The sequence below is a fragment of the Carettochelys insculpta genome, chromosome 5 (genome assembly GCF_033958435.1).
Source record: "Carettochelys insculpta isolate YL-2023 chromosome 5, ASM3395843v1, whole genome shotgun sequence".
Classification (NCBI taxonomy): domain Eukaryota; kingdom Metazoa; phylum Chordata; order Testudines; family Carettochelyidae; genus Carettochelys; species Carettochelys insculpta.
Window position 1 is genome coordinate 43,475,083 of NC_134141.1, and position 24,102 is coordinate 43,499,184.

At 40.8% G+C, this 24,102-nt stretch overlaps 1 protein-coding gene across 5 annotated transcripts in view; it reads right to left on the reverse strand.

Annotated features, from left to right (window-relative positions):
* The window catches only part of CEP120 (centrosomal protein 120), a 76,736-nt gene extending 54,669 nt beyond the window's left edge, over positions 1 to 22,067 (reverse strand). For 4 of the 5 annotated variants that reach the window (XM_074995006.1, XM_074995007.1, XM_074995008.1 and 1 more), the window contains exons 1-8: positions 21,722 to 22,067; positions 19,829 to 19,985; positions 18,467 to 18,581; positions 15,394 to 15,535; positions 13,091 to 13,239; positions 11,296 to 11,493; positions 9,678 to 9,905; positions 9,208 to 9,424 (exon numbers count right to left, since the gene is read on the reverse strand). In XM_074995006.1, coding sequence (XP_074851107.1) covers positions 9,208 to 9,424; positions 9,678 to 9,905; positions 11,296 to 11,493; positions 13,091 to 13,239; positions 15,394 to 15,535; positions 18,467 to 18,581; positions 19,829 to 19,985; positions 21,722 to 21,770 — 1,255 coding nt within the window. In that variant the 5' untranslated portion in view covers positions 21,771 to 22,067. Of the gene's footprint in view, positions 1 to 818; positions 933 to 9,207; positions 9,425 to 9,677; positions 9,906 to 11,295; positions 11,494 to 13,090; positions 13,240 to 15,393; positions 15,536 to 18,466; positions 18,582 to 19,828; positions 19,986 to 21,721 lie in introns of all 5 variants that reach the window. The other variant, XM_074995010.1, reaches the window with a different exon arrangement.
* Positions 22,068 to 24,102: the final 2,035 nt, after the last annotated feature.

The window sequence follows — 24,102 nt, forward strand, 5'->3', positions numbered from 1 at the left end:
TAAGGTAGGTACAGCGTTATCATTTATAATTTAAATGAATTTTAATTTATTATTACAACATATTCCCAAACATAGGTTCTTTTGATTCTTTCAAAGCTGGTGCAATTTTCTGCTATGTTTTTGAATGTAAGTCTCATACTAATAAAGAGGTGCAGGCTGAACCTCTCTAATCTGGAACACACTAATTCAAAACAACATCTGTAATCCAGCATGATTTTAGTTAGCTCGGTGACCACTTATCATAGGTGTGGCCAAATTTCCTGTGGTCCCATAAAGTTTGTTTACAGCCACTAATCCTAGTTCTCAGTGTTCTGTCCTGTTATTTAACTGTAATGTACCCTTATTTTCTAAAAGCCTATGAGCAATGGAAGTGTTGGTAATGTGCTAGACAACATTGACCTCCCATGGTCTGGCAAATTCTCTCGTCTGGTACAAGTCAGGTCCTGAGGGTGCCAGATGAGAGAGATTCGACCTGTAAAATAAAAACTCAGCCATCTTCTGCTAGCTTATGTCTGTGTTTATTAACAATAGTAACATAAAAAAGGTGCAGGAGAAAGTTTAACGATGGCTTTCAAAATATGCTACTTAATAGAGTGATCCACGGATAATAGTTTGAGAGCAGTTAAAATGACTGGCCAGAATGAGAGTCACCACAAAACTTTAAAAATCCATAGTGATTACAATTCTTTTATCATTTACAATATTTTAAAAAATGAATAAAGTTATCAGGGGTACATGAAAACAAATACTTCTATTTTCTGTTTTTAAACACAGCTGCCCTGATTATTTTTCTATGACTGAACATTAGTGAGTATTACATGAATTTTGTAGCTCTGACTGTACAGGTGACTTTACTCTGTTTTGTGATTTGAAAACTGCCAGCTCTTCAGACTGTTGTGTGTTAGCTTCTTTGCAAGATTCAACCACCATCTCTGAAAGATAATTGTGAAATTACTTAGGAGCAACTATTTCCACTCTTGCAGAAATGTCTACACTGAACCAAAAAAATGAAAACCAAAACAACAATTACGTCCCTGCAGTCTTCCTCATAACTACAGATGGAATCTTTGCTCGTGATTTTTTCTATTATGCTTCAGATTAAGGGCCCACTCCTAATGACTTTTCTTAGGGTAACTATTAATGATCAAAGGGTTTTGCCCGAATAAGGGGAGCAGAACTGACCCTGAGTTTCTTTCCACAATATGATACAGGAGGATTCTCAGAAAGCAGAACAAGAAGTCCACCCAGCATATAAACCAAGTTCTTGTTGATTGCATTGTCTTGGGAAGTTCAGCCAATCATGTTGCACGACTAATGTGCCTCTGAAAAATTTTGAATAGTGTTCAAAAAAAGACAACTTCACTTTCTCTTCTGGGTCTTGTTCTTGGATTTTTTTTAAAAATGAACACACACAGTATCTTCCTTTATCCTCTGCACTGCAAAACCTTTCCACAACACCTCCCTCACACCCACCTTAGCTGAGGGCTCCTTTGTCTATGTTTTTATGACATCACTGAATGTTTAGGATATAGCAAAAATGCTTTAAGTGGACAATGCAAAGTACCATAACCATAAATTACAGACAAATTAATGTACATTTATAGTCATAGATGTGTTCCCAAAACCGAAGTGTACTACAATCAGTAAAGTATTTAACACTCACCGAGCTGGTCCAAAAAGGGCCATGATCATTTCGTTTTTATTTCTGACCATGTTTCAAATTTCAAAGAATTCCAAACAGCTTTAATCTACCGGCTCTTTGAGAGAGTTTGTGCTTCTATTTGTTTAAGAACTACTCCGAAATGGGAAGAGCCAAGACCATCAAATTGGGTATGCAGCTTCTTTTTATCAGAACTTAAAAGCAAAGTAAAGGGACTATGAGATGTACATGGAATGTGATGGTTCTCATCAAACCCCAAATTAAAAAACACAGTAAGAGACCTGAAAAAGTCCCACCATGGCTTAACAACCATGTAAAAGAAGCAGTGAGAGATAAAAAGGCATCTGTTAAAAAGTGGAAGTCAAATCCTACTGAGGAAAATAGAAAGGAGCACAAACACTGCCAAATTAAATGTAAAAATGTGATAAGAAAGGCCAAAAAAAAATTTTTTTAAAAAGTATATCAGAGGCAGGAAGACTGCTAAACAACCACTGGGCCCCCTAGAGGATGGAGATATAGAAGGAACACTCAAAGATGATAACATCATTACAGAGAAACTAAATCAATTATTTGCTTCAGTCTTCACAACTGAGGATGTGAGGGAGATTCCCAAACCTGAGCCATCCTTTGTAGGCGACAAATGTGAAAAACTGTCCAGGACTGAGTTGTCAGAGGTGGTTTTGGAACTAAGAGACAAACTCAACAGTAACAAGCCACTAGGACCAGATGGCATTTGCTCAAGAGTTCTGAAAGAACTCAAATATGAAATTGCAGAACTATTAATTGTGGTGTATAACCTATCCTTTAATTCAGCTTCTGTGCCCAATGACTGAAAGATAGATAACCTAAGGCCAATCTTTAAAATGGGCTCTAGAGGCGATCTCAGCAATTACAGGCCAGGAACTCTAATGTCAGTCCTGGGCAAACCAGTTGAAAGCACAGTAAAAAAATAAAAATTGTCAGACATGTAGAAGAACATAATTTCTTGGGCAAAAGTCAACAAGGTTTCTGTAAAGGCAAATCATGTCTTACGAATCTATTAGGCTGTGTCTACACTACAAAAATTATTTCAAAGTTGAGCGTCCACACAAACCCTGCTTTGAAGTTAAACTTTGAAGTAGGGCACTACTCCACTCCCGGGAAGATACTAAAAGTGATAAAAAGCATGGATTTGTAAAGAACAAATCATGTCAAAGAAAGCTCTCAGGTTGCTTTGACAAGACAACAAGCATTGTGGATGCGGGGGGGGGGGGGGGGGGGGGGGATGAAGATGAGTGGTAAATGTGGTATATCTAGACTTCAATAAGGGGTTTGATACCAGTCTTCCATGAACTTTTCTTTGAAAGACTAGGAAAAATTGTCTCTCCCTAAGTGGGCTACGTTACATTTGTCTTTACCGAACTTCATCATATTTGCCTCAGACCATTTCTCCAGTCTGTCCAGATCGTTTTGAATTCTCACCCTATCCTCCACAGCACTTGCACCCCCTTCCTTGATAAGCATACTTTCTATGCCGTTATCTAAATCATTGATCAGATATTAAGCAGAACTGGCCTCAAGTCCAATCCCTTCTGGTCACAGCAGACCACAAATTAAATGAGACTCAGTGTGACACTGTTGCAAAAAACATAAACCACACACACGCACTCCCCTCCATCCCATTCTGGGATATGTTAGCACAATTTTTCTAAGTAAGGCACAAGAAGTAATTCTTTTGCTCTACTCTGCACTGATTAGGCCTCAATTGTAGCATTGATCAGCGCTTATGCCCCAAACCTGTGCGCCGCCCCGGAAGTAGAAGACAAGTTTTATGACGTGCTTAGTGCTGCCATAGCGCAAATACCTGCTCGTGAACAACTGTACATTCTGGGTGACTTCAATGAGAGGAGTTGGAGCCGATCGTGACTTGTGGTCTTCCTGCTTAGGTCACTTCGGTGTAGGAAAAATGAAAGAAAATGGTCAGCGTCTTCTCAAACTTTGCACGTACCATAATCTGTGCATCACAAACACATTTTTCCAAACCAAGCCACAGCACAGAGTGTCATGGAGACACCCACGCTCAAAACACTGGCATCAACTAGACGTGGTCATCGCTATACGTGATAACCTCAAAAACGTCCTTCTGACACGCAGCTATCATAGTGCTGACTACGATACAGATCACTCGTTAGTTTGCTCCAAATTCAAGGTGATTCCCAAGAAGCTGCACCACTCTAAACCAACTGGAAGGCCCCGCATCGATGCCAGAAAGACAGCTAACTCAGAGAGAGCTGAAAAGTTCAGAGCGACCCTCGAGGAGAATCTGTGCAGCAACCCTGGGGGTGCCGATGTGACATCCAGATGGCAGCATCTGAGGGATACAATGTACAACACGGCCTTGTCGGTGTTTGGAAGAAGAGCTAGAAACACAAATGACTGGTTCAAAGCTAACTCCGATGAGATGATTCCAGCCATCGAAAAAAAGCACGCTGCGCTCCTGGAGTACAAACGTTCACCGAGCCAGAATACCCTGCAAGCGCTCAGAGCAGCCAGAAAAACAGTACAGCAGACAGCCAGGCGCTGTGCCAACAACTACTGGCTCGAGCTATGCAGCAGCATCCAGACCAGTGCTGACTTTGGTAACCTCAGGGGAATGTACGAGAGCATCAAGAAGGCATTAGGACTCACCCAGAACAAGATGGCACCTCTGAAATCTGTAGAAAAATCCTCTTCTGAGGTGATTTATATGTCCCTGTCCATGAGCCGTGGTGTCTGTGCGGTTGCCCTGCATCCTGACCAAACAGCCTTTAAGCTGAGCATTTAAAATTTATAATCTGCTTTACCAGCAGTGGTCACATATTTCCCTCACAAACCACATCAAAATTAGATAAATTGTAAAATATATTTACTGTCAAAATGGTGTTTAGATACACAAAATGGCCGCTGGAAAAGGACAGTTGCAATTAATATTCGGCGGGCTATGAATATGTATGAAGTTATGGTTTGAAAGGTTTCAAACTGATTGGTTAATTTAGAATCCTTATACATATGTAGTAGTCAAATGCCCCTTTGATACATTGTGGCACTGAGGAGGACCTAGCAGGCAGAAGTTGTCAAACAGGTCCACCCAGGCAACATATATTCAGGAGAGCAGGCCTGCTTGGGGCATTCCGGACCAGACCTTGGAGGAGAACAGATGAAGAAGAAAGAAGACTACAGAGAAGGACTGAGCTAAGAGCTGGACTGAGCCTGTAGCCGAACATCGCTGGCGGAAGAGCCGAAGCTGACCTGCGTGTCAGTCATCGCTCGCTAGCCGCCGTGGGCCGACGAAGAACAGAAGAGTTCCAGCCAGAAGACCAGAAGAGCTCCAGTCTACAAAGAGCAAAAATCACTAGTAAGGCTCTGGTCCTTTTATCCGGAGGGTTTGCCCGGCAGACCGCACCGCCTAAACAACGGTGCCCTGCACGGGGAAACCACAGCAGCGACCCTGCCCTTCCAGTCACCGACCTTAGCTTGGGCCGGTGTCTGAAATATCACAGTCGTTCCTGAAAAGACAGGAGGTTTTGTTAACCAAGCCGGTTTTCCTCCTGGCTCTCTTTTTCTTCCTTCCTCCTTTACTATCTGACCTGACGCGGCTGCCGTACAAGCGCGCCGTGAGGGTCATAACTTCCTAGCTCGAAGAGAACTACAGGCCCAGCGCCTGGATTACAGAGCAGGAATAAGGAGGTATTTGTGGTCTGGGTTTAAGGCTAATATAAGTAATTAGGTGAGCAGTTAATGTTTTTATATAGTTTTGTAACAGAGAGTGGATTGGGACTTCCCCAAGTCCATGATCTGCGTCTTATATTTTGTACCCCTTGTCTCTTTGTAAAGGCACAGGAGGCCAATGCTATTGGTCTAGCCTAAAACTATTACATGCACACAGAAGGGTAGTTAGGCAAACTGCTTTATAATTAAAATCCAGAGCTATAAGCCCCCCCCTATTTAGGAGGGTAGAGCGGTCAGGGATAACCCTATAAAAGGAAAACCCTGGTGTTCTTAGTAACCCTTTAAGGGTAATGAAGGTCTGCAATAAAGGGCTACCATAACAAGGTGGTCAAAATAGGCAGTACCTTTTTGAGGGGATAACCTTTAACTAGGAAAACCCCACCATTTAACTAAGGGGACAACCTCTCAGAAGGAAACCCCGCATATACTGGGCTCTCCCCTGCTTGGCCAGCAGGGCAACCCACTTAACTAGAGAATTGACCTAGCTTAGCGCAGGCAAATTCTTATTCTAAGTAAGATCTGCTCCCCGCGGTAGTCGGCCAAGGGTTGAGCGACCTGGTGAACCTCAGGAAGATCCAGGAATAAATAAATACAATATTCAGCTCTGAAGTTATCCTTTCCATTTTACAGCACGCATCGAAGGCTGCACGGCCCGTCCCAGAAGCGCAGTAAGTAGCTAAGGGGTTAGATAGCAGTGCTGTTATAGCAGTTACCTATTGTTTAAGGCTATAAGCCAATTAGTATTCAAATCCTGTGCTTATTTCAGAAAAACAAGGGTCCATATATTTTGTGTCACCTAGCTTACCATAATCCACACTTCTACTTTGTTAAATAAACCCTTTCTCCCTGTTTGAACCTAACACCTTGTCCGTATTTCTTCCTTGGGTAAACACACCGCAGCAGCGCAGTTCACACACCCTGAAACCCCGTTGTGACTAGACCCACCGTAGACGACGAGCAGGGTCGCAGGGTAAAATCCTGGGAGCATTGGAAAGGACTTAGTTTTAGTCCAGTCCATTGCTCTGGTGTGACTGACTTAGCCTAACCAATATTCAAATTTATTCTTACGTCACTCACATCCTCGATAAAATCCAAATCTGGTGACGTCATCACTGACAAAGCCAAACAGATGGAGTGCTGGGTCGAGCACTACTCCGAGCTGTACTCACGCGAGAACATTGTGGTCGACTCAGCCCTCGACGCCGTCGAACTCCTACCAGTAATGGATGAACTGGATCAGGAACCAACTGTGGATAACTGAAGTAAGCCATTGACAACATTGCAGTAGGAAAGGCCCCAGGCCCAGATGGTATGCCACCAGAGGTAATCAAGTGTGCCACAGACACTCTTCTGGAACCCCTATATGAGCTACTGTGCCTGTGCTGGACAGAGGGAGAGGTTCCACAGGACATGCATGACGCTAACATCGTAACCTTGTATAAGAACAAAGGAGATAGAAGCGACTGCAACAATTACCGTGGAATCTCCCTCCTAAGCATCACAGGTAAACTGTTTGCTTGTGTCATCCTCAGCAGACTCCAGAAGATTGCTGAGAGGGTGTATCCTGAATCACAGTGCGGATTCCACGCAGAGAGATCTACCATTGACATGGTCTTCTCTCTGAGGCAGCTGCAGGAGAAATGCAGGGAGCAGAGGAAGCCACTCTATATTGCCTTAATTGACCTAACCAAGGCCTTCGACTTGGTCAGCAGGGATGGACTGTTCAAACTGCTCCACAAGATAGGTTGTCCGTCACGGTTACTCAAGATGATCCAGTCTTTCCACAAAGACATGAGAGGAACCAATACGATGGCACATTATCGGATGCTTTCAGCATCAGGAGCGCCGTCAAACAAGGATGCGTCCTTGCTCCGACATTGTTTGGGATCTTCTTCACACTCCTCCTTAAACACACCTTTGGATCTTCAACAGAGGGCATCTTTTTGCACACGAGATCTGACAGGAAACTGTTTAATCTTGCAAGGCTGAAAGCTAAATCTAAGGTGCGGGAAGTCCTCATCAGAGATATGCTGTTCGGAGATGACCCTGCTGTCATGTCACACACAGAAGACCAGCTTCAGAAGCTGCTGGATCGGTTCTCCTAAGCATGCAAGGACTTTGGGCTCTCTATCAGCCTAAAGAAGACAAATATACTCGCTCAGGACGTTGCTGATTCTCCATCAATCAGCACTGACAAGTATATGTTAGAGGTAGTCCACGAGTTCGTTTACCTCGGGTCCACCATCACTGACACCCTATCCTTGGAGACTGAGCTAAATAGGAGGATCGGTAAAGCAGCCACAACTCTGTCCAGACTCAGCGAGAGAGTGTGGAATAACAACAAGCTGTACACTCACACCAAAATGCAAGTCTACAGAGCCTGCATCCTCAGCACCCTCCTTTACGGCAGCGAGACTTGGACCCTGTACACCCACCAGGAAAAGAGGCTGAACATCTTCCACTTGCGCTGCCTCAGGCGCATCCTTGGAATATCGTGGAAGGACACAGCATCCAACACTACCGTCCTTGAGCAAGCTGGAATCCCAGCTATGCACACCCTCCTCAGGCAGCGGCGGCTCCACTGGCTTGGCCACGTCCACAGGATGAATGATGTAAGGATCCCAAAAGACATCCTGTTTGGCGAGCTAGCCTCTGGCAAAAGACCTCCCAGACGCCCCCAGCTGTGCTACAAAGATGTTTGCAAGAGAGACCTCAGAGAAGTAGACATCAAGCCAGACAGCTGGGAGGAGCTGGCAGACGATCGCAGCAGATGGAGGCAGGAACTATACAAGGGCCTTCAGAAGGGTGAGCTGAGGATCAGACAGCTAGCAAAGGAGAAGCGAGCCCACAGAAAGCACAGCAAGGACCTGCCAGACACCCATTACATATGCAACAGATGCAGCAAGGACTGTCACTCTCGTGTGGGTCTTCACAGTCACAGCCAACGCTGCAAATGAGGATGCCAAACGGAACTATGAAGGGCACGATCCATAGTCTACACAGAATGAAGGATGCTACTACTACTACTGTAGTATTTTGTGTCCTGTTCTGAACAGCACATCTCTGGAAAGATACAGGTAAACTGGGGAAGTGCCAAGAGAAAAGCAACAAAAAATGATTAAGGTTTAGAATACATTACCTATAAGGAAAGATTGGAAGAGTTGGCTTTGTTTAGTCTGGAGAAGTGAAGACTAACAGGGCACATAGCAGCTTTAAAGTACATAAAAGGTTACCAAGAGGAGGAGAGAGAATAGTTTTCCTCCTTTACCTCTCAGGATACAAGCAGTAATGGGTTTAAATTGAAGAAACAAAGGTTTAGGTTGGACATGAGGAAAAACTTCCTAACTGTCAGCATGGCTGAACACTGGAATAAATTGCCTAAGGAGGCTGTGGAATCTCCATCAGTAAACAGATTGAACAAACACCTGTCAGGGTGTCCAGATGGTGGCTGGGGCTGCAATGAGTGCAGGGATTGGACTTGACTGCCGAAGATTCCTTCTGTACTATGATTCTATGAAATTTCTGTCCATAGACTAATGGTGGTCTAAGGAACACTAGTCACAAGGGGTTGGCTCTTCTGCTCATTTTCAGCTGCTAATATGCATTAAAAAAAAGCAGCTAGAATACATTAACTACTTTTCAAATACTCTTATCACATAAGAATGGTTTATGTACCACAAGGATATGATTGCAAATATGAGAGGATGTGGTCCAGCAAGCAGTGTGTGGTCTATGCTTTGAAAACATTTAATAGTAGTTGGTTTATGCCTATCAATATTTATAATTTATAAATCACCTACCTTTTTTGTTTAGTTTTGTGCCCTTGTCATACTGAAGACTTTCTACTTCACTATCTGTTGCTTCATCTTTTGTGGGAGATGAATGGCCATTCTGAAGTGGGGCACAAGGGGTACTTGGAGATCTTTGCTGTGGACTCTTTGTTTTATCCCGGGTAGGAGAGAAAACTCTTTTCAGAGGCTGTTCTGGCTCACTCAAAGGGTCTAAATTGATCAGTGACTGAACAAAATAAACCATTTTTAGAAAGATAATTTTACTGAAAATCTCTACTGTATATACAGAATTTGAGATTACACTTACGGCATAGTTAAAGAGAAATGAAGCAATGAAGAGTAACAAATACACTATAGCTTGTTTGTTAAAGTTTTTCTGCTCATGGTTTAAAGTGTAAAATGTGGGTTAACAAAATTAAGCTTATTTTTTAATCTTTCAGACCAGCAGTTGAATCATAATCAAAATGAGTGGACTGTACCTGGGTATTTATGCCTTCCTTTTGTAAGGTTACTGATACCCCAACTGTAGGAGCCATATCTATGGCCAATGATGGCAATTTTTGCTTGGCTCTATTTGGTGGGATGAGGTTGAATGCCCCTTCAACTGCCACTGGGTGCTGATCAATCTCTACATTTCCTTTCTTCAGCAATCCAGTTAGTGGTATTTCTGTGCTTCCAAGAGATTGGTCCCCACAGCAAAGATGGATCTATTGGAAAAAGAAGCATTCAGAAAAATATTAAAAATGTGTTTGCATCTCCCACTGCTAAATGACTGAAACTGAACCTCTTAAAGAAGAAAAAACGGGGAGAAAGATTGAGAGATCCAGCCATGCCGAGTTTCTTTACACTGTGTAAAAGGTCTGGAGTGGTGTAAATAGACCTTAAAACTTTTGTATCAATCTGGATAAAGATATTCTCCACGCAGGCACCGTAGTAGATAGCCAGGATACAAAAATTACCTATACCACAGTGTCATACGCCAAGGTTAAAAAATAAGATACTGTATCTGTATGCACCAATATATAGTATTTAAAATATCAGTCTAAAAATAATTATTTTTAAAAAAACCTAAAAATAATTATTTTTAGACTTACCAGTTGAATTCTACACCTCTAATTCCTTGCTTACGGTTATTACTCTGTAATTGAATATATGCCCCCATCTCTAGATTTCAAAAAGAATTGCTGCTTTGCACACGTGAGTAAAGTGTTTCTATAAATATCTAGTTTACCTGGGGAAAATAGCTACTCTTTCTTGTCTTCTTATTAAACCCTACCAATAAACCTGATTCTTCTTAGCAATAAATAGGCCTTAGCAGCAAATGATGAAAGCTTTTGGCAAAACAACGTATCAATCCAGTAAAGCACTTCAGTATGTGCTTCACTTTAAGCTGAATAGTCCCATTCACATCAATGGAGTGACACCAATGTACACCACATGAGGATCTAGCCTATTCTGCTTAATTCAAAGTTTCTTACAATGAGAATTTAGTTTTTAAAATTATTATAAAACATGTGCCAGACATATAAAAGGAACAAAACACTCTGCATCAAGGCAAGATGCCATCAGGGTTAAATATTCCCAATGTGCCAGTGAAGCAGTGTCCTATCTGCAGAAATATAAGTTTAATGACTCTTTTTAAACAAATGCTATTCTACTGTGAAATGCAACTATCTGAAATAAAATTAATATACAGAGTAATAATATATAAGCCAATTTAAAAAAAACTGAAAGTTCAATAAAGTAAAAGTATAACAAGAAAAACAAATCTGCTCTACACTTCACATTTAAAGAACAGAAGAAGAAAAAATAAAATGTGTTATGTCCGCCATATGACTTGCTCATCAACTGTCTCATTTAGGGCCCACTCCTCCCATTTGAGAATTTTTCTTTGACTTCAGTGGCAGTTGAATTAAGCTCTAAGAGATATTTTAAAATATAATATTAAAAAAAAATTAAGGTGACAGGACAAAAAATTAGCAGTCTATAAAATATTACTGATTTTGAAGTTTACTTCATTAATTTCTAGAGTGATAATTTTAGATCTGAATAGAATTTTAAAATGCAGGTTGCCACAGGCAAAAAGAAATGGTTTACCTGTATTTTTGGCTGAGCAGAAAAATAAGCTTGAAGGACTTCAACGGTACTGCGTATTCGAACTGATGCTCTCTCTGGCTCAAAGTTTGGATTGATTAAATCAGTGAAAGGTTCATTTGTTACATCGTTTCCCAGTAATGAGTAATAAAAGAAAAACTCAGGCCGTTGTTCTGGGAGTTTCATTGTACTAGGAATTAGCTAATTGTGGGAAACAAAAAAAAATTGTTTTATACATACAAGTAATTACAGCTGCCTTTGCATATCTGCTAAGCATTAGAAATATTACAGATAAAACTGTCTCAAACTCCAGAAGACCAGACTAACCTTAACTCCATACTACAAGAATGTTTTATTATCCACGTATAAGATGGAGAGGCAAAACTCTTTCCATATTAATGGCCAGAGCCTGCCACTCTTACTCATGCCTCACAGCACTTAACTCCATATATAATCCTAAAGAGTTCAATGGGACTATTTGTGGGGTAGCTTTAATTTGCATTACACATTAGTGCCCAGAGGACTCAACATAAATCAAGGACCCAACATGGTAGGAACTGCGCAAATATGTAGTAAGAGTGTTTCAAAAGCATCTTAAATCTAATCAAGCAAGGGAGAGCAGAGACAGGGAGAGATGTAATGACTTTTCCAAAGCCACACAAGTCAATGGTACAGATGGAAACAGAGCGCAGGTCTCCTGATTCCCGTTTCAGTGCCCCAAAGACTAGATCTTATAACTTTCAAATAAGCTACCCAGCACAGCAAAAACCTCTGATTGCAACCAGCTTCCATTCTAAAGTTCTAATTTTGTTTCCCTATGATTCCGGCACAGAAAACTGACAATCTTACTTGAGGAAAAAGAAGACTGCTTCTGTAAGGTTAAAAGAAAATTCAAACAACATGGGTTACAGATCATTTAAAAATTAGGCAGAAAGTATTACTTATATTTAAAAGTGATGTGTCCTTGTAGTTCAAAAAGCAGCTTGTTGTGAACACACTACATTTTCCATTTGTTAAATCTCTGTAAAGTTTACCTATCTCTATGTTTGAAAAATAGTTTGTATTTAATGAAAGATATCATATGGATAGTTTTGACAACATGTCTGCGTGGACAACATGCCTTTTTTCAACTGCTTGCATCTTAGCAATAACTTAAGAGTTATTTCTGTAAGAAACAGCAAACAGAGCCTCCTTAAATTTAAGTGGCAGAACTCTGTTTCTGAAGATGAAGGACCAAAAGTTTTCAAGTTTCAGCTAAGTAACATTTTATTTGGGGGACAGGAGAAGTTATCCATATGCAAACTTGCAGCTACAGTTACAAGAGTAGACTGATTAGATTTTGTAATTAAATTTAGAATCACAAGAGAAAAAAAAAACCTAAAAACTCAACTTGGCAAGTTCCAAATTAACCAAAATAAAACACACACACACCCCTCCCCCCCAAAAACCCACTTTATTTTAGAAAACTGTCAAGGTTGCTCAATGACAACATACCTTTAATACATTTATCTCAGCATTAACAAACCCAAATACTGAAAGAAAATAAATGAATGGTTTGATCTGATAAAACGTACACTGTCCACACAGTAAAAATAGTTTTATTAAATATAAAGTAATGCATACTTTCCTCAGAACACAACTTTAAATCTGGCCCAAAATGAATACTATTTTTTCACCATAAGAAGATTAAGTCTTATACCAGAATACAGGAAATGAAAATAGCCAAATCATTACTTTTTCCACATATTGCAACAGTTTCATTGACATGATAGTCTTAAAGATGAATAATAATCATTACCTGTTCCAACTGTGTGGCAAATGCTATAGTCACAGACAAAACAAAGTATTCTCTACAGTATTCTGCTGGCCCAATTTGATGATAGCCTTCCTCCTCATTCAGGACTGGTACAATATTTTTAGGATCTAGTCCAGAAATCAGAACAGGCACTTCAAAAATAAAGAGAATTTATTTGGTTATGTTCTTCCAGATCACCAGATTTGTGTATTTTGTATTGGTTCTTTAACTTAAAACAACTCAAACCCCGCCCCCCCCCTGAAATTACATTATGGGACATCAGACTGATATCCATCTCAGCCATCAGTGTAGTTGCTGGCTGACTGAGCTAAAGCCAGACTGGTATAAGTAGAGGAACTGAAAGACTTGGTTCACTTGGAATCCCAAGGCTTTGTAAGGGAGTTTGCTCTGGTCTGTCTGCTCTGGGCTATATCAGCTTAATTTTGCCTTGCAGGTTAGCAACAGGTATACCCCAGTCCCTGAGTGCCTTCAATCATTCCCCTGGTATATCCAGCCCCGGCTAGTCAAGAGAAATCCCAAAGATGTAGTGTACCCCAATTTTACCTTAAACCATAGCTCTTGTAAACCACACAGAGCTTATGAGCACTTACAATTAAACAAAAGCAGTTTTCAAAAAGAATGGGGATTTAACTAGAAATAAAGAATGGTGAAAACAAGTGGTTACAATTAAAAATTGAAGCATAAAATTGGGTTTACACTTAACTGCTACCTTTGCTATCTAAGAAACGTCCTGTCAAAAGGACCCCCTGATTTTGAAAGCCTCTTCTTCCTAAAACCAAATAGGAAGGAGAGGCTTTCAAAGTCAGGGGGTCCTTTCAAAAGGCCCCATCTACTCAGGCTGTGTGTGTTCTGAAAATGGCACTTACAAATTGTGTGCAGCCACTAGTATGATAATGAGGCACTGCATATTCATGTCAGTGCCTCATTAGTATCTTCCAAAATCCCTCATTAACATGCTCCTTCCGAAAGAAGGGGGCTAGTGTGACCACAGCATAGAAGAGGTTTCCTCAATGAATGGAGGAAGTTTCTTTCCCCACATTATGACATACTGAAAAGAGCCTTTGGAGACTAGTTACATGTTGACTGGGTTTCATCTTTGTCTGTTTAGTCTCTTTTTTTAAACTGTAAGTAGTTTTGATTATTTCTTGCTGCCGATGCTAGTTTCCCATTCAACGTCTTAGTATTATGCAGGCCCAAACAACCAAGTTCTTTGGCCAGTGATGTAACAGAACAAATTGGGGTGGCAATTTCTCCTTACCCAAAAGAGCCAACACCAAGAGCACCCAAAACACCTAACCCCCTCCCCCACTGCCAACTCATGCATCTGATGAAGCAGGTCCTTGCCCACAAAAACTTATGCTCCAAAATATCTGCTAGTCTATGAGGTGTCACAGCACTTCTTGTTGTCCTTGAAGATATCGAGTAACATGGCTACCTCTCTGATACTTGACAACAAGACACTGTTTCCTGGTGACATATTTCTACTCCCACTCCATAAAAAGCATAGTTAGTATATTTTTCCTTATACATATGTTTTATATATATGTTTTCCTCTACATATGTTTCAAAAAGATTTTGACTCGACGCGTTACAAGCATTTGGAGATACGTGTTACTCACAATAGAAAAACAGTGAGTTTGTCAGATCTGAGGCAAGAGGTATTTACAAAGAGGATCGTTTGCCAAGGCAGTCTGTGTCACACTGGTTTTTGAGCAGGAGAACACTCTCTCTCTCAGCTTAAACCAGGAATTAATAAAGTTACACCCTCTGCTTTAAAATCCATTGCATCATCTGCATTATATTTTCCTGATCAACTCTTACCCATGTTTGCCAGTAACAGAGAGGAAGCTGTGCTAGTCTATACACTGTTTTCTAGTGCTTCTTTTCTGGACTATTCAATTTCAATATTTAAAATCATAAAGTATAAACTACCAGACTACATTCTGTCAAGGAAATAAGCAGCTGGTTTTTAATGTCAGAAACCTCATACACATCCTACTACAATAAGCAAACAAAAAAAAAACCAAAAACAAGCACATGCACTACAGGATTTTGACATGTCTGGACAGCCATTCTTAAATAACTCTCACACTCAATCCTTTCCTTTATATATCCTATAAGCATTGCAATAGAAAGCATTTTTATACAAAATATTTGCAATTAAAGCAAAACGCACTTGTGCCCCAAAACACAATTTATCATTTACAATAAACTGTACATTCTTCATGCACATGAAACAACTTTTCTGAATAAAATGTAATGAATTTTTTTATTACGCTACTAACCTTTCCCTTCTCTGGGAGGTGCTTCTTTTGCTTTAAAGCCATCCACTGGTGCTTTTGTGTCAGTTTCCAACACTATGCTTATCTGTAGCTCCGATTTAAATTTAGTATATTTGTTGCTGAGCAGAGGATACCATTTTGGTGCCTGCAGAATTTTAAAAAGGAGGATAAAATGTGCTCCAAAAATAAGAAACATTGGGCTTGTCTACACTACCACCTTCCTTCGAAGGAAGGATGGTAATTAGGGTGTTGGGAGTTTACTAATGAAGTGTTGCTGTGCATAGGCAGCACTTCATTAAGCAAATTCCACACGCAACTCCGAAGTATCGGCACATGTCTAGCTGCAGTTCACCCGCCGGCACTTCGAAGTGCTGGGGCAACTTTGAAGTCCCCTTACTCCTCCAAATTTTGAGGAGTAAGGGGACTTCGAAGTTGCCCCGGCACTTCAAAGTACTGGCGGGTGAGCCGTGGATAGATGCATGCCGGTACTTCGAAGTTTAAACTTCGGAGTTCCTGTGGGTGGGAATTTGCTTAATTAAGTGCTGCCTACGCACGGCAGCACTTCATTAGTAAACTCTCAGCACTCTAATTACCTTCCTTCCTTCGAAGGAAGGTGGTAGTGTAGACAAGCCCAAAGAGGAGAATGGCAAAAGAACATAATGTGGTTACAGGATGTATTAATTCTGCTGCAGGCTAACTGCCAAGAGATTTAAGACCTGCTTCAGTGTTTATTTTAAAATTATATTGTGACACTAAAACATTCTACCATAATAGCTTTGGTTTTGTTACATCCTATGCATTTGAAAAGGCTAAGGTGGAGCAAAAATCCAAATTACAGCAAGATCACCGAGGTTTACAGGGCCTCACAGCAAAATCTGAAACTGAACTTCTCCCTCACCATCTGATACCTGGAAGCAGGAGGAAAACAGGAGGTAGAGACCAAGCGTGTCCCATACTCTGTAGAGGCACCTGCCATCCCACAGGGCTGGGCATGATTAACTGCTCCAGGTTTCATGACTTGGAACATGGAGTCACCACTCACCTAAATTTGACCCAGCCACCCTTCCCATCATGACAGGGGGTGGCTGGGCCAAAACTAAGTGGTGATGTGACTCTGTGTGCCAGGTCACAATACGAGGTGTTCAAATTCCACAAGGTTAGGAGACCTCTGATGCAGGTATCCTGGGGCAAACTACCCCTCACTCTAGGAAACTCTGAGCAAGCTTTTAGATGGATCCCTGCCATCCATGTAAAAACTGATCTCTGAACCAGAGGTGCTTACCTCAGAGAAGATGTAGAGGAACAGAGATAGAAAAATGTTAAAAAGGGAAAAAAAAAAAAAAAAACAAGATTAAATGTATGGTGGTTTTTAATGACTGTATCAGGAGAAGCAGGAGTCAAAATACTTGAAGTCTATTCCTCATTTAGCCCCAGTTCTCTGCATAACCTTTTGCAAATCATTACCTCTCCTTGCATATCAATTTACCTATTTACATAACAGATTGCACCCTGACTCTCAGAAGTTCTGTGAGGCACATAAGCCCTCTCTTAGTGGACAGAGGGTATGAAAAATTATTTTTGAAGAATTGCCTCAAGACACAGACTGATATACCTGAAGTCATATTAGCTAATTATATTTTAGGCTAGACTCCTAGACTACATCTACACAAGAAGCATCTGTCGACAGCAGTGACTGTCAGAAGGGATTTCCTAGCAAAATGTCTGTTGACAGATTGCACCTACACATAAAAGCAGAAGGAAAGAGCAATCCACTGTCAACAGAGAGTGGCCAGACTGCCCAGCCCTCTCTCGACGGAACGGCTGACTTGAAGCTCTGCAAATAGGGCTGCCCGGTGAACCAGATGCACTGTCTATCGACAGAAGGACACTGGAGCATCTACACAGCTGTTTTGCTGACAGGAAACTGTCGAGAAAAGGGTTATACCCTAGCACAGAGAGGTGTAACACTGCTGGCAGATGTGCCGAGTTTTGCTGACAGACTGTTGACAAAGCACATTTTGTACGTAGATGCTCTGCAGGTTTTTCCAACAAAAGCCCAGTTTTGTCAGAAAAACCCTCTTGTGTAAATGTAGCCCTAGAAAAAAAGCTGCACATGTTCCTTCCGATACTTGGGCATACTCAACAAGATAAAGCCACTGATTGCAATAGAGAAAATTCTTGATTTTTAAAGGTCTCATCTGACAGACCAATGCAGTAAGACTGTATGAAACACAAGTTGTCTTGAGAAGAATGGTCTCCTTCAATCCACTAGACGGGGAATGTGGGGTTCAAGGGAATCCAAGCTAAGATAAGACCAGTCATGGTGTAGTATATACACAGTTTACGATCAGTATGGACCATTAGATCATCTGGCCTGGCCTCTTCTATATGATAGACATTAAATTTCACTGAGTTACACGTGTAATGAGCACTATATCCAACATTCAGCTAAATCATGAATTTCCAAAAATCCATCCAGCTGAGATTTGATAATATCAAGAGATGGAAAATCTGCTACTTCCCTTGGCTGTTTAATCCAACTCCATAGTGTTAAAAATGTATTTATTTCTGTCATAGTGCTATGTTGGCCCCAAGATAGGAGAGAGACCAGTGTTCGCAGTAATACCTTTTGTTGGATCACCCTCTGTTGCTGATAGAGACATGCTTTTACAGAGCTTTTCAAAGCAACCCTACAGTTGTCTCTCTCAGCTACAGAAGTTGGGCAAACAAAAAGATATTACCTCACCTTATATATCACCTGGTCTACCTTATTCCTAGTTAAAATTTACTGGCTTCACCTCACAGCCATTATTTGTCCTTCAATGTCCAGTATCTTTTCCCTAAGAAGGTACTTTGAGAGATGATTGATTGAACTGTTTAAGTACTTTGCTTATGCTTTGAACCCCTTTTTGAAAAGATTTTGAACTATGTGCTCCGATGAGTCAACAGTCCTTCAAGTAGGATTTGAGAGCTCTGCAAGTTCCTTACAAGAATTATTACAGTACCTCGGCAAAAATGGAAAATGTAATAAGAAGTCAAAATGTCAGTTCACATCTTTTCATAAGAAATAACATACCTGCTTCTTTTCTTGAGCAGCTCTTAAGTCTAGTACAATATAGCCTACATGCTCCTTAGTTGAAGATGTAAGATCCACAGCAAAACACTGGAGTTTGATAGGTGTACGCTGTAGCCTGAAAGAATACCACAATGACATCCAAGGTATGCCAAAAATCTCTGTAATCAGGCTACACTGATGAAGAGTTTCACAGCAAGGGAAATGAGAGGGTAAAATAAATATGAAAATACAGCAAATGTTTGACTGGTTTAGATCCAATTATGGTACATATTATTAAACAACTAATACTATTCTAAGCAATAATATTGATCATTTTTAAATGGGTTTAGCTCAACACGCCCTCCTAAAGTCTAAGCATTCATGGATGAGATAATGTAGTATTATATGAACTTACTCCTCACCAGAAAGAGAGGCAGGTTCGCATTCCACTCTCAGCCACACAACGTTCATCACCACCTATTTTTAAATTGCAGGCTAACAGTTGGATGTATGGTGTTAAACTGATACACAAAATGAGCAACACAATGGTTTTCCACTGGAATTTCACCTCAGTGTTAATTCAATGGTTAAAAAGATACAAATATGCAAAATAGACAGTTGAGTTAAATACTTGATTAGGTCCTGTGATTATTTTCATATATGTTTGCAGGATGTAAGTTTAGCTACACCATTGTTTTTAATGGCTTCAACACTCGAAGTTGTTCCCCACACATACAACCATCTGTGACCATAGCTACAGAAAATGTCCCCTAATGTACACAATCCATTATCAATAAATTTGGGCAGGGACACTCATGTTCTTGTCAGTAGCGAGTGTGAAAAGGTTTCTCTGGTAACAGTGATATTACTACTGAAAATGCAAAGTAGCTAAGTGTAGGGATTCTATCAGATTGAGCTTTAATATTAACGCATAAATTTGACGCCACATACAATATTCTATATGCTCAAGGTAAACTGACAAGCACTACAGAACGCATAACTCAGTTTCCAAACTTTTCTTAGTATAAAACATTATGATAATAGGGTTTTTTCCCCCCCATTTAATATGGTTTAGGCTCAAGTTCTCTCATAATATGTATAATGTGAGTCCACTGTATATATTGTGGCACAATACTCTTCTGCTACAAGATTTTTTAAAAAAATTAAACTAACGTTTGAATTTTGGACTCTTTCAGTGTCACTCACATTACCTCTTATTTGTACTACAGCAGCCATGTCACGGTAGAAAACTTACAATATATACCGTAGTTATAAACAGCAGATGGTACTATTGTCATCTAAAAAATTCAGAAACCAAACATACAGCTTTCACAGACTGTACAGATAAAAACAATGACAGAATTGTAGATTTTATAATGTAACCTGTGCTGATGAAGTGCTTTCCTGTCAAGCTCCCAAGCCAATTCCGTGGCAAACTCTGGCTGGTCTGTGTGATCCACAGGATCAGTAGTTAGCTGCTCACCATCAAACTTGGCTTCTACCACAAGCATATGCTTTGCACGTCTGGGAAAATAGCGTCCTGGGAAAATATTCAAATAGCTAATCATGCATCTCTGCTAAAAACATGAAAACTTGTGTTTGTCACAAAACAAACAACATACAAATAAGTTTTCTGTATCATTCTTCTTGTAATTATTTTCAAGTGTATTAATATACTTTCCACATCTTAATTTTAGAAAGGTATTTTTGCTTTCTGGTATTCCAAAAAGTAGATAGTGGACTTCAATACACACCAGGTAGGAAAGTATCCAGAGATAATATGGGTGATAAATTTTTAGTGAGAAACTGGTTTTTAATTAATTTCATCCAAATCTTGGAAACATGTCCTTTACTAGTGAGTAGTTTTACTGAATAGAATTCAACTACTCAAATGAACAACTTTATTCTCCTACATGCACTTACTTTGGTATTTTGTCTTTTCATTAGTTCTGGAAGCGTACTGGGTCGCTTAAATTAGCATAATATGCAATATTTTCTAATTTTATCTCAAGAACCTGGGCTCAATGTTTATATAATTTGTTGCACAAAAGTAGCATCTGGTACTATCATAAACAAGATAATTTATTCCCTGACAAAGAGCTTTCATTTATAGTTGAAAAGACAATGCAGTCAGCTACACAACAGGAATATTGGTGGTAGAGAATTTTACCTATTCTTTAGAGGTTCATTAGTGCAAATCTTAATGGAAGCTTGTAATGTGATCTGAGGTCTTTTTTAAACAATCAGGCATAGAGTAAATGAAGATGGAGTCATATTTCTTGTGAGAGTTTAATTTTTTTATTTTAGTTTTCATAACAGGCTATTAAAAACACTCAGCTAATGAGAGTTGAGTGCCATGAATGTCAACAGTGTCAGAAAATTTTAGTGGTCTTTAACACATACGAAACCTTGCAGTGATTCTGCTTGGATTTCTCTCTCCTTCCACCACACCACTTTTTTTTCCCAAGTCTCCTCTGCTTTTATTTGTAAAGTGCTTTCACATATAAACAAACAAAACTGTTAAACTGGTGATACATAAACACCTATCAAATGTGATAACAACATTAAAAGGGGGCAGACAGTAATTATAGAAAGATGGGTTAATAATCATACAAAAAAACCTCACACATATTGGGCATACTTTTATAAAAAAAATTCTGAATTACGGTAGATTGTTAGGGACTTTCAGAAAGAAATGTCTGTAGAAAGATACCAATTTACTTTAACCTTTTCTATTTAATGTTACCAATTTACAGAAGTGTGCATGTGTGTGTAAAAAACAAAACCCACAACATTGGCCCTATACCACTATTGCCATTAAGACAGTTACAATGAGAAACATGCTCACTTGAATCAGCATTGGTTCACAGAGCTTCCAATAAAACTAATGAATAACTGCTCATTTATTTAAATGTAAGTGATTCTGATTTTATTAAAACGGAGACTGTGGCTTTAAAGTGTAATGTAACTTCCGTACTCAAACTCTTCTTGTGTATTTCTGATGGCGCACTTTAACATTGACAACAGAGACAAAAATACATCTGCTGCTGTTAAAGGAAGCCCATAAACTTTGCTTAAAGGTAATGCAATCCCGCATTCTGGCTTGTTATTTCTAAGGATTACTAAATCCACCATCACTCTATCTCTTTCAAAATTTACGCCGTTAAAAGGGAGGGATGAAGAAAGCGCAGAGACGCCAGGAGACAAACGTGCAATGGGGACAAGGGCAAGAGCCAACCCTGGGCTCCGAGGACAGTGGCAGGCTCAGTGCTTTACCTTCCAGGATAGAGACAACGATCAGAAGCTGGTCGGATTTGGAGACCATGTCTGCCGTGGGGCTGTCTGTGCAATCGGTGTTCCCAGGGAAGGATGTCACCGGCCTGGCTCTGGCAGCCTGGGAGTTCCTCGCCCTGCTGATGTCCCGGTCCGGGTTGAAACCGGGGCTGCCGAGCTGGAGGGCTCAAGGTGCAGCGTCTCCCCCTCTGTGCGGACACAGCAAAAGACCACCGCGCCCAAGACCGCTCGCGCTACCGCCTCTCGCAGCCCTTTGCCGCCTCGGACGCTTCTATAAATCAAACCGCTGCCGCTGCCGCTCCACTTCCGCCTAGCAACCAAGCGTCTGACGGCGGCCCTGGAGGACAAAGGAACACAAAGACTAGGGTGAAGGAGGACAGAGCGCCGCTTCCGGTGTCGGATCCACTCCCGTCCACGGTACAGAGCGGCGTTCCCAGCGGCCATCCGGGTGCGAGGAGGCGGCGTGTTCGGAACAGCGCCGCCTGTGGCCGAGAAAGGAGAACGACCCTCCGGCCGCTCTGAGGGTGGGGGCAAACGCACAGCAAGAGAAGTAACGGGACTGTGCGGCTATGGGATCCCTCCGGGGCGGTGGATTGCTGGCACTGTTAGCAGCATCCATTTGCATACAGATCATCAACCAGCTACTGCAGTCTTGCTGTATTGTGCTGAGGGTGGTGTCAACCAAAGCAGGAAAGGGGATTGCTACGTTGGTAGCATTACCCACTGCTACAAGAGCGGTACCTTTATCCTACACTTACTTTCGTAAATTTCCACCTGTGGACAACCTCTTACCCTGAAGAAAGAATTCAGCTAAAACCTTCAGTGAAATTGATTAAAAGACACAAATTCGGTGGCTTTAGAGGTCCCACAATGTTGAGGACTTCCTTAAGAAAAGTAACACATTTCAAAGTAATTACATTTCTATTTTTAAAATTACATGCATATCATATTTATATGTATTCTTTGTTATAGATGCAATAACTGTGCAATATAGAAACGGGAGGCAAAAAACAACTTACTTGTTTTATCTAGTAACTTTTTCCCTAATATTTACAAACATAGCATTGAAGTGATATGAGAAACTATTTTAAGAACATGTAAATAATGTTAGGACTACACAAGCTGTCAGCCACAACATAGTGTAAGCGCTGTTTTTGCCAGGAGCAAAACGGAAGTATCTTGAGACTCACAGGGCTTGTCTACACTACCACCCTCCTTTGAAGGAAGGATGGTAAGTAGGGTGTTGGGAGTTTACTAATGAAGTGCTGTGCTGCATATGCGGCACTTCATTGAGCAAATTCCCCCCCGCGGCAACTTCAAAGTTTTAAACTTCGAAGTATCGGCTCACGTCTAATCATGGCTCACCTGCCGGAATTTTGAAGTGCCGGGAGTACTTCGAAGTCCCCAAAATTTTGAGGAGTAAAGGGACTTTGAAGTTGCCCCAGCACTTCGAAGTACTGGCAGGTAAGCCATGGCTAGACGCGAGCTAGTACTTTGATGTTTAAAACTTCGAAGTTGCTGCGGGAGTGGGGGGGAATTTGCTTAATGAAGTGCTGTATAGGCAGCACAACACTTCACTAGTAAACTCCCAACACACTACTTACCATCCTTCCTTCAAAGGAGGGTGGTAGTGTAGACGAGCTCACAATGAAATAGCATAGATGGGGATGAGCAAACTCTTATATCAGGCCCCACTTTTCATGCCTCCAATTAGCAGGGCCCCTTCAATTTGTCTAATGTATTCTAAACTGATGGAAATTTTGGTGATGTTTGTATGAAAAAAAATTTCAGCACGTATAAGAAAATAAGTATGTAGAATGTAAAAACTGTATTAATCAATATGGCTATGTCTACACTAGAATCATAGAATGCTAGCTAGGACTGGAAGGGACCTTGAGAGGTCATCGTGTCCGGCCTCCTGCCCTCATGGCAGGACCAAATACTATCTAGACCATCCCTGATAAACACTTATCTAACCTGTTCTTAAATATCTCCAGAGATGGAGATTCCACAACCTCCCTAGGCAATTCCAGTGTTTGACCACCCTGACAGTTAGGAACTTTTTCCTAATGTCCAACCTAAACCTCCCTTGCTGCAGTTTAAGCCCACTGCTTCCTGCTCTATCCTCAGAGGCCAAGAAGAACAAGTTTTCTTCCTCCTTCTTATGACGCCCTTTTAGATACTTGAAACCCGCTATCACCTCCCCCCTTAGTCTTCTTTTTTCCAAACTAAACAAGCCCAATTCTTTCATCCTTTCTTCATAGGTAATGTTCTCTAGACCTTTGATCATTCTTGTTGCTCTTTTCTGGACCCTTTCCAATTTCTCCTCATCTTTCTTGAAATGCGGCGCCCAGAACTGGACA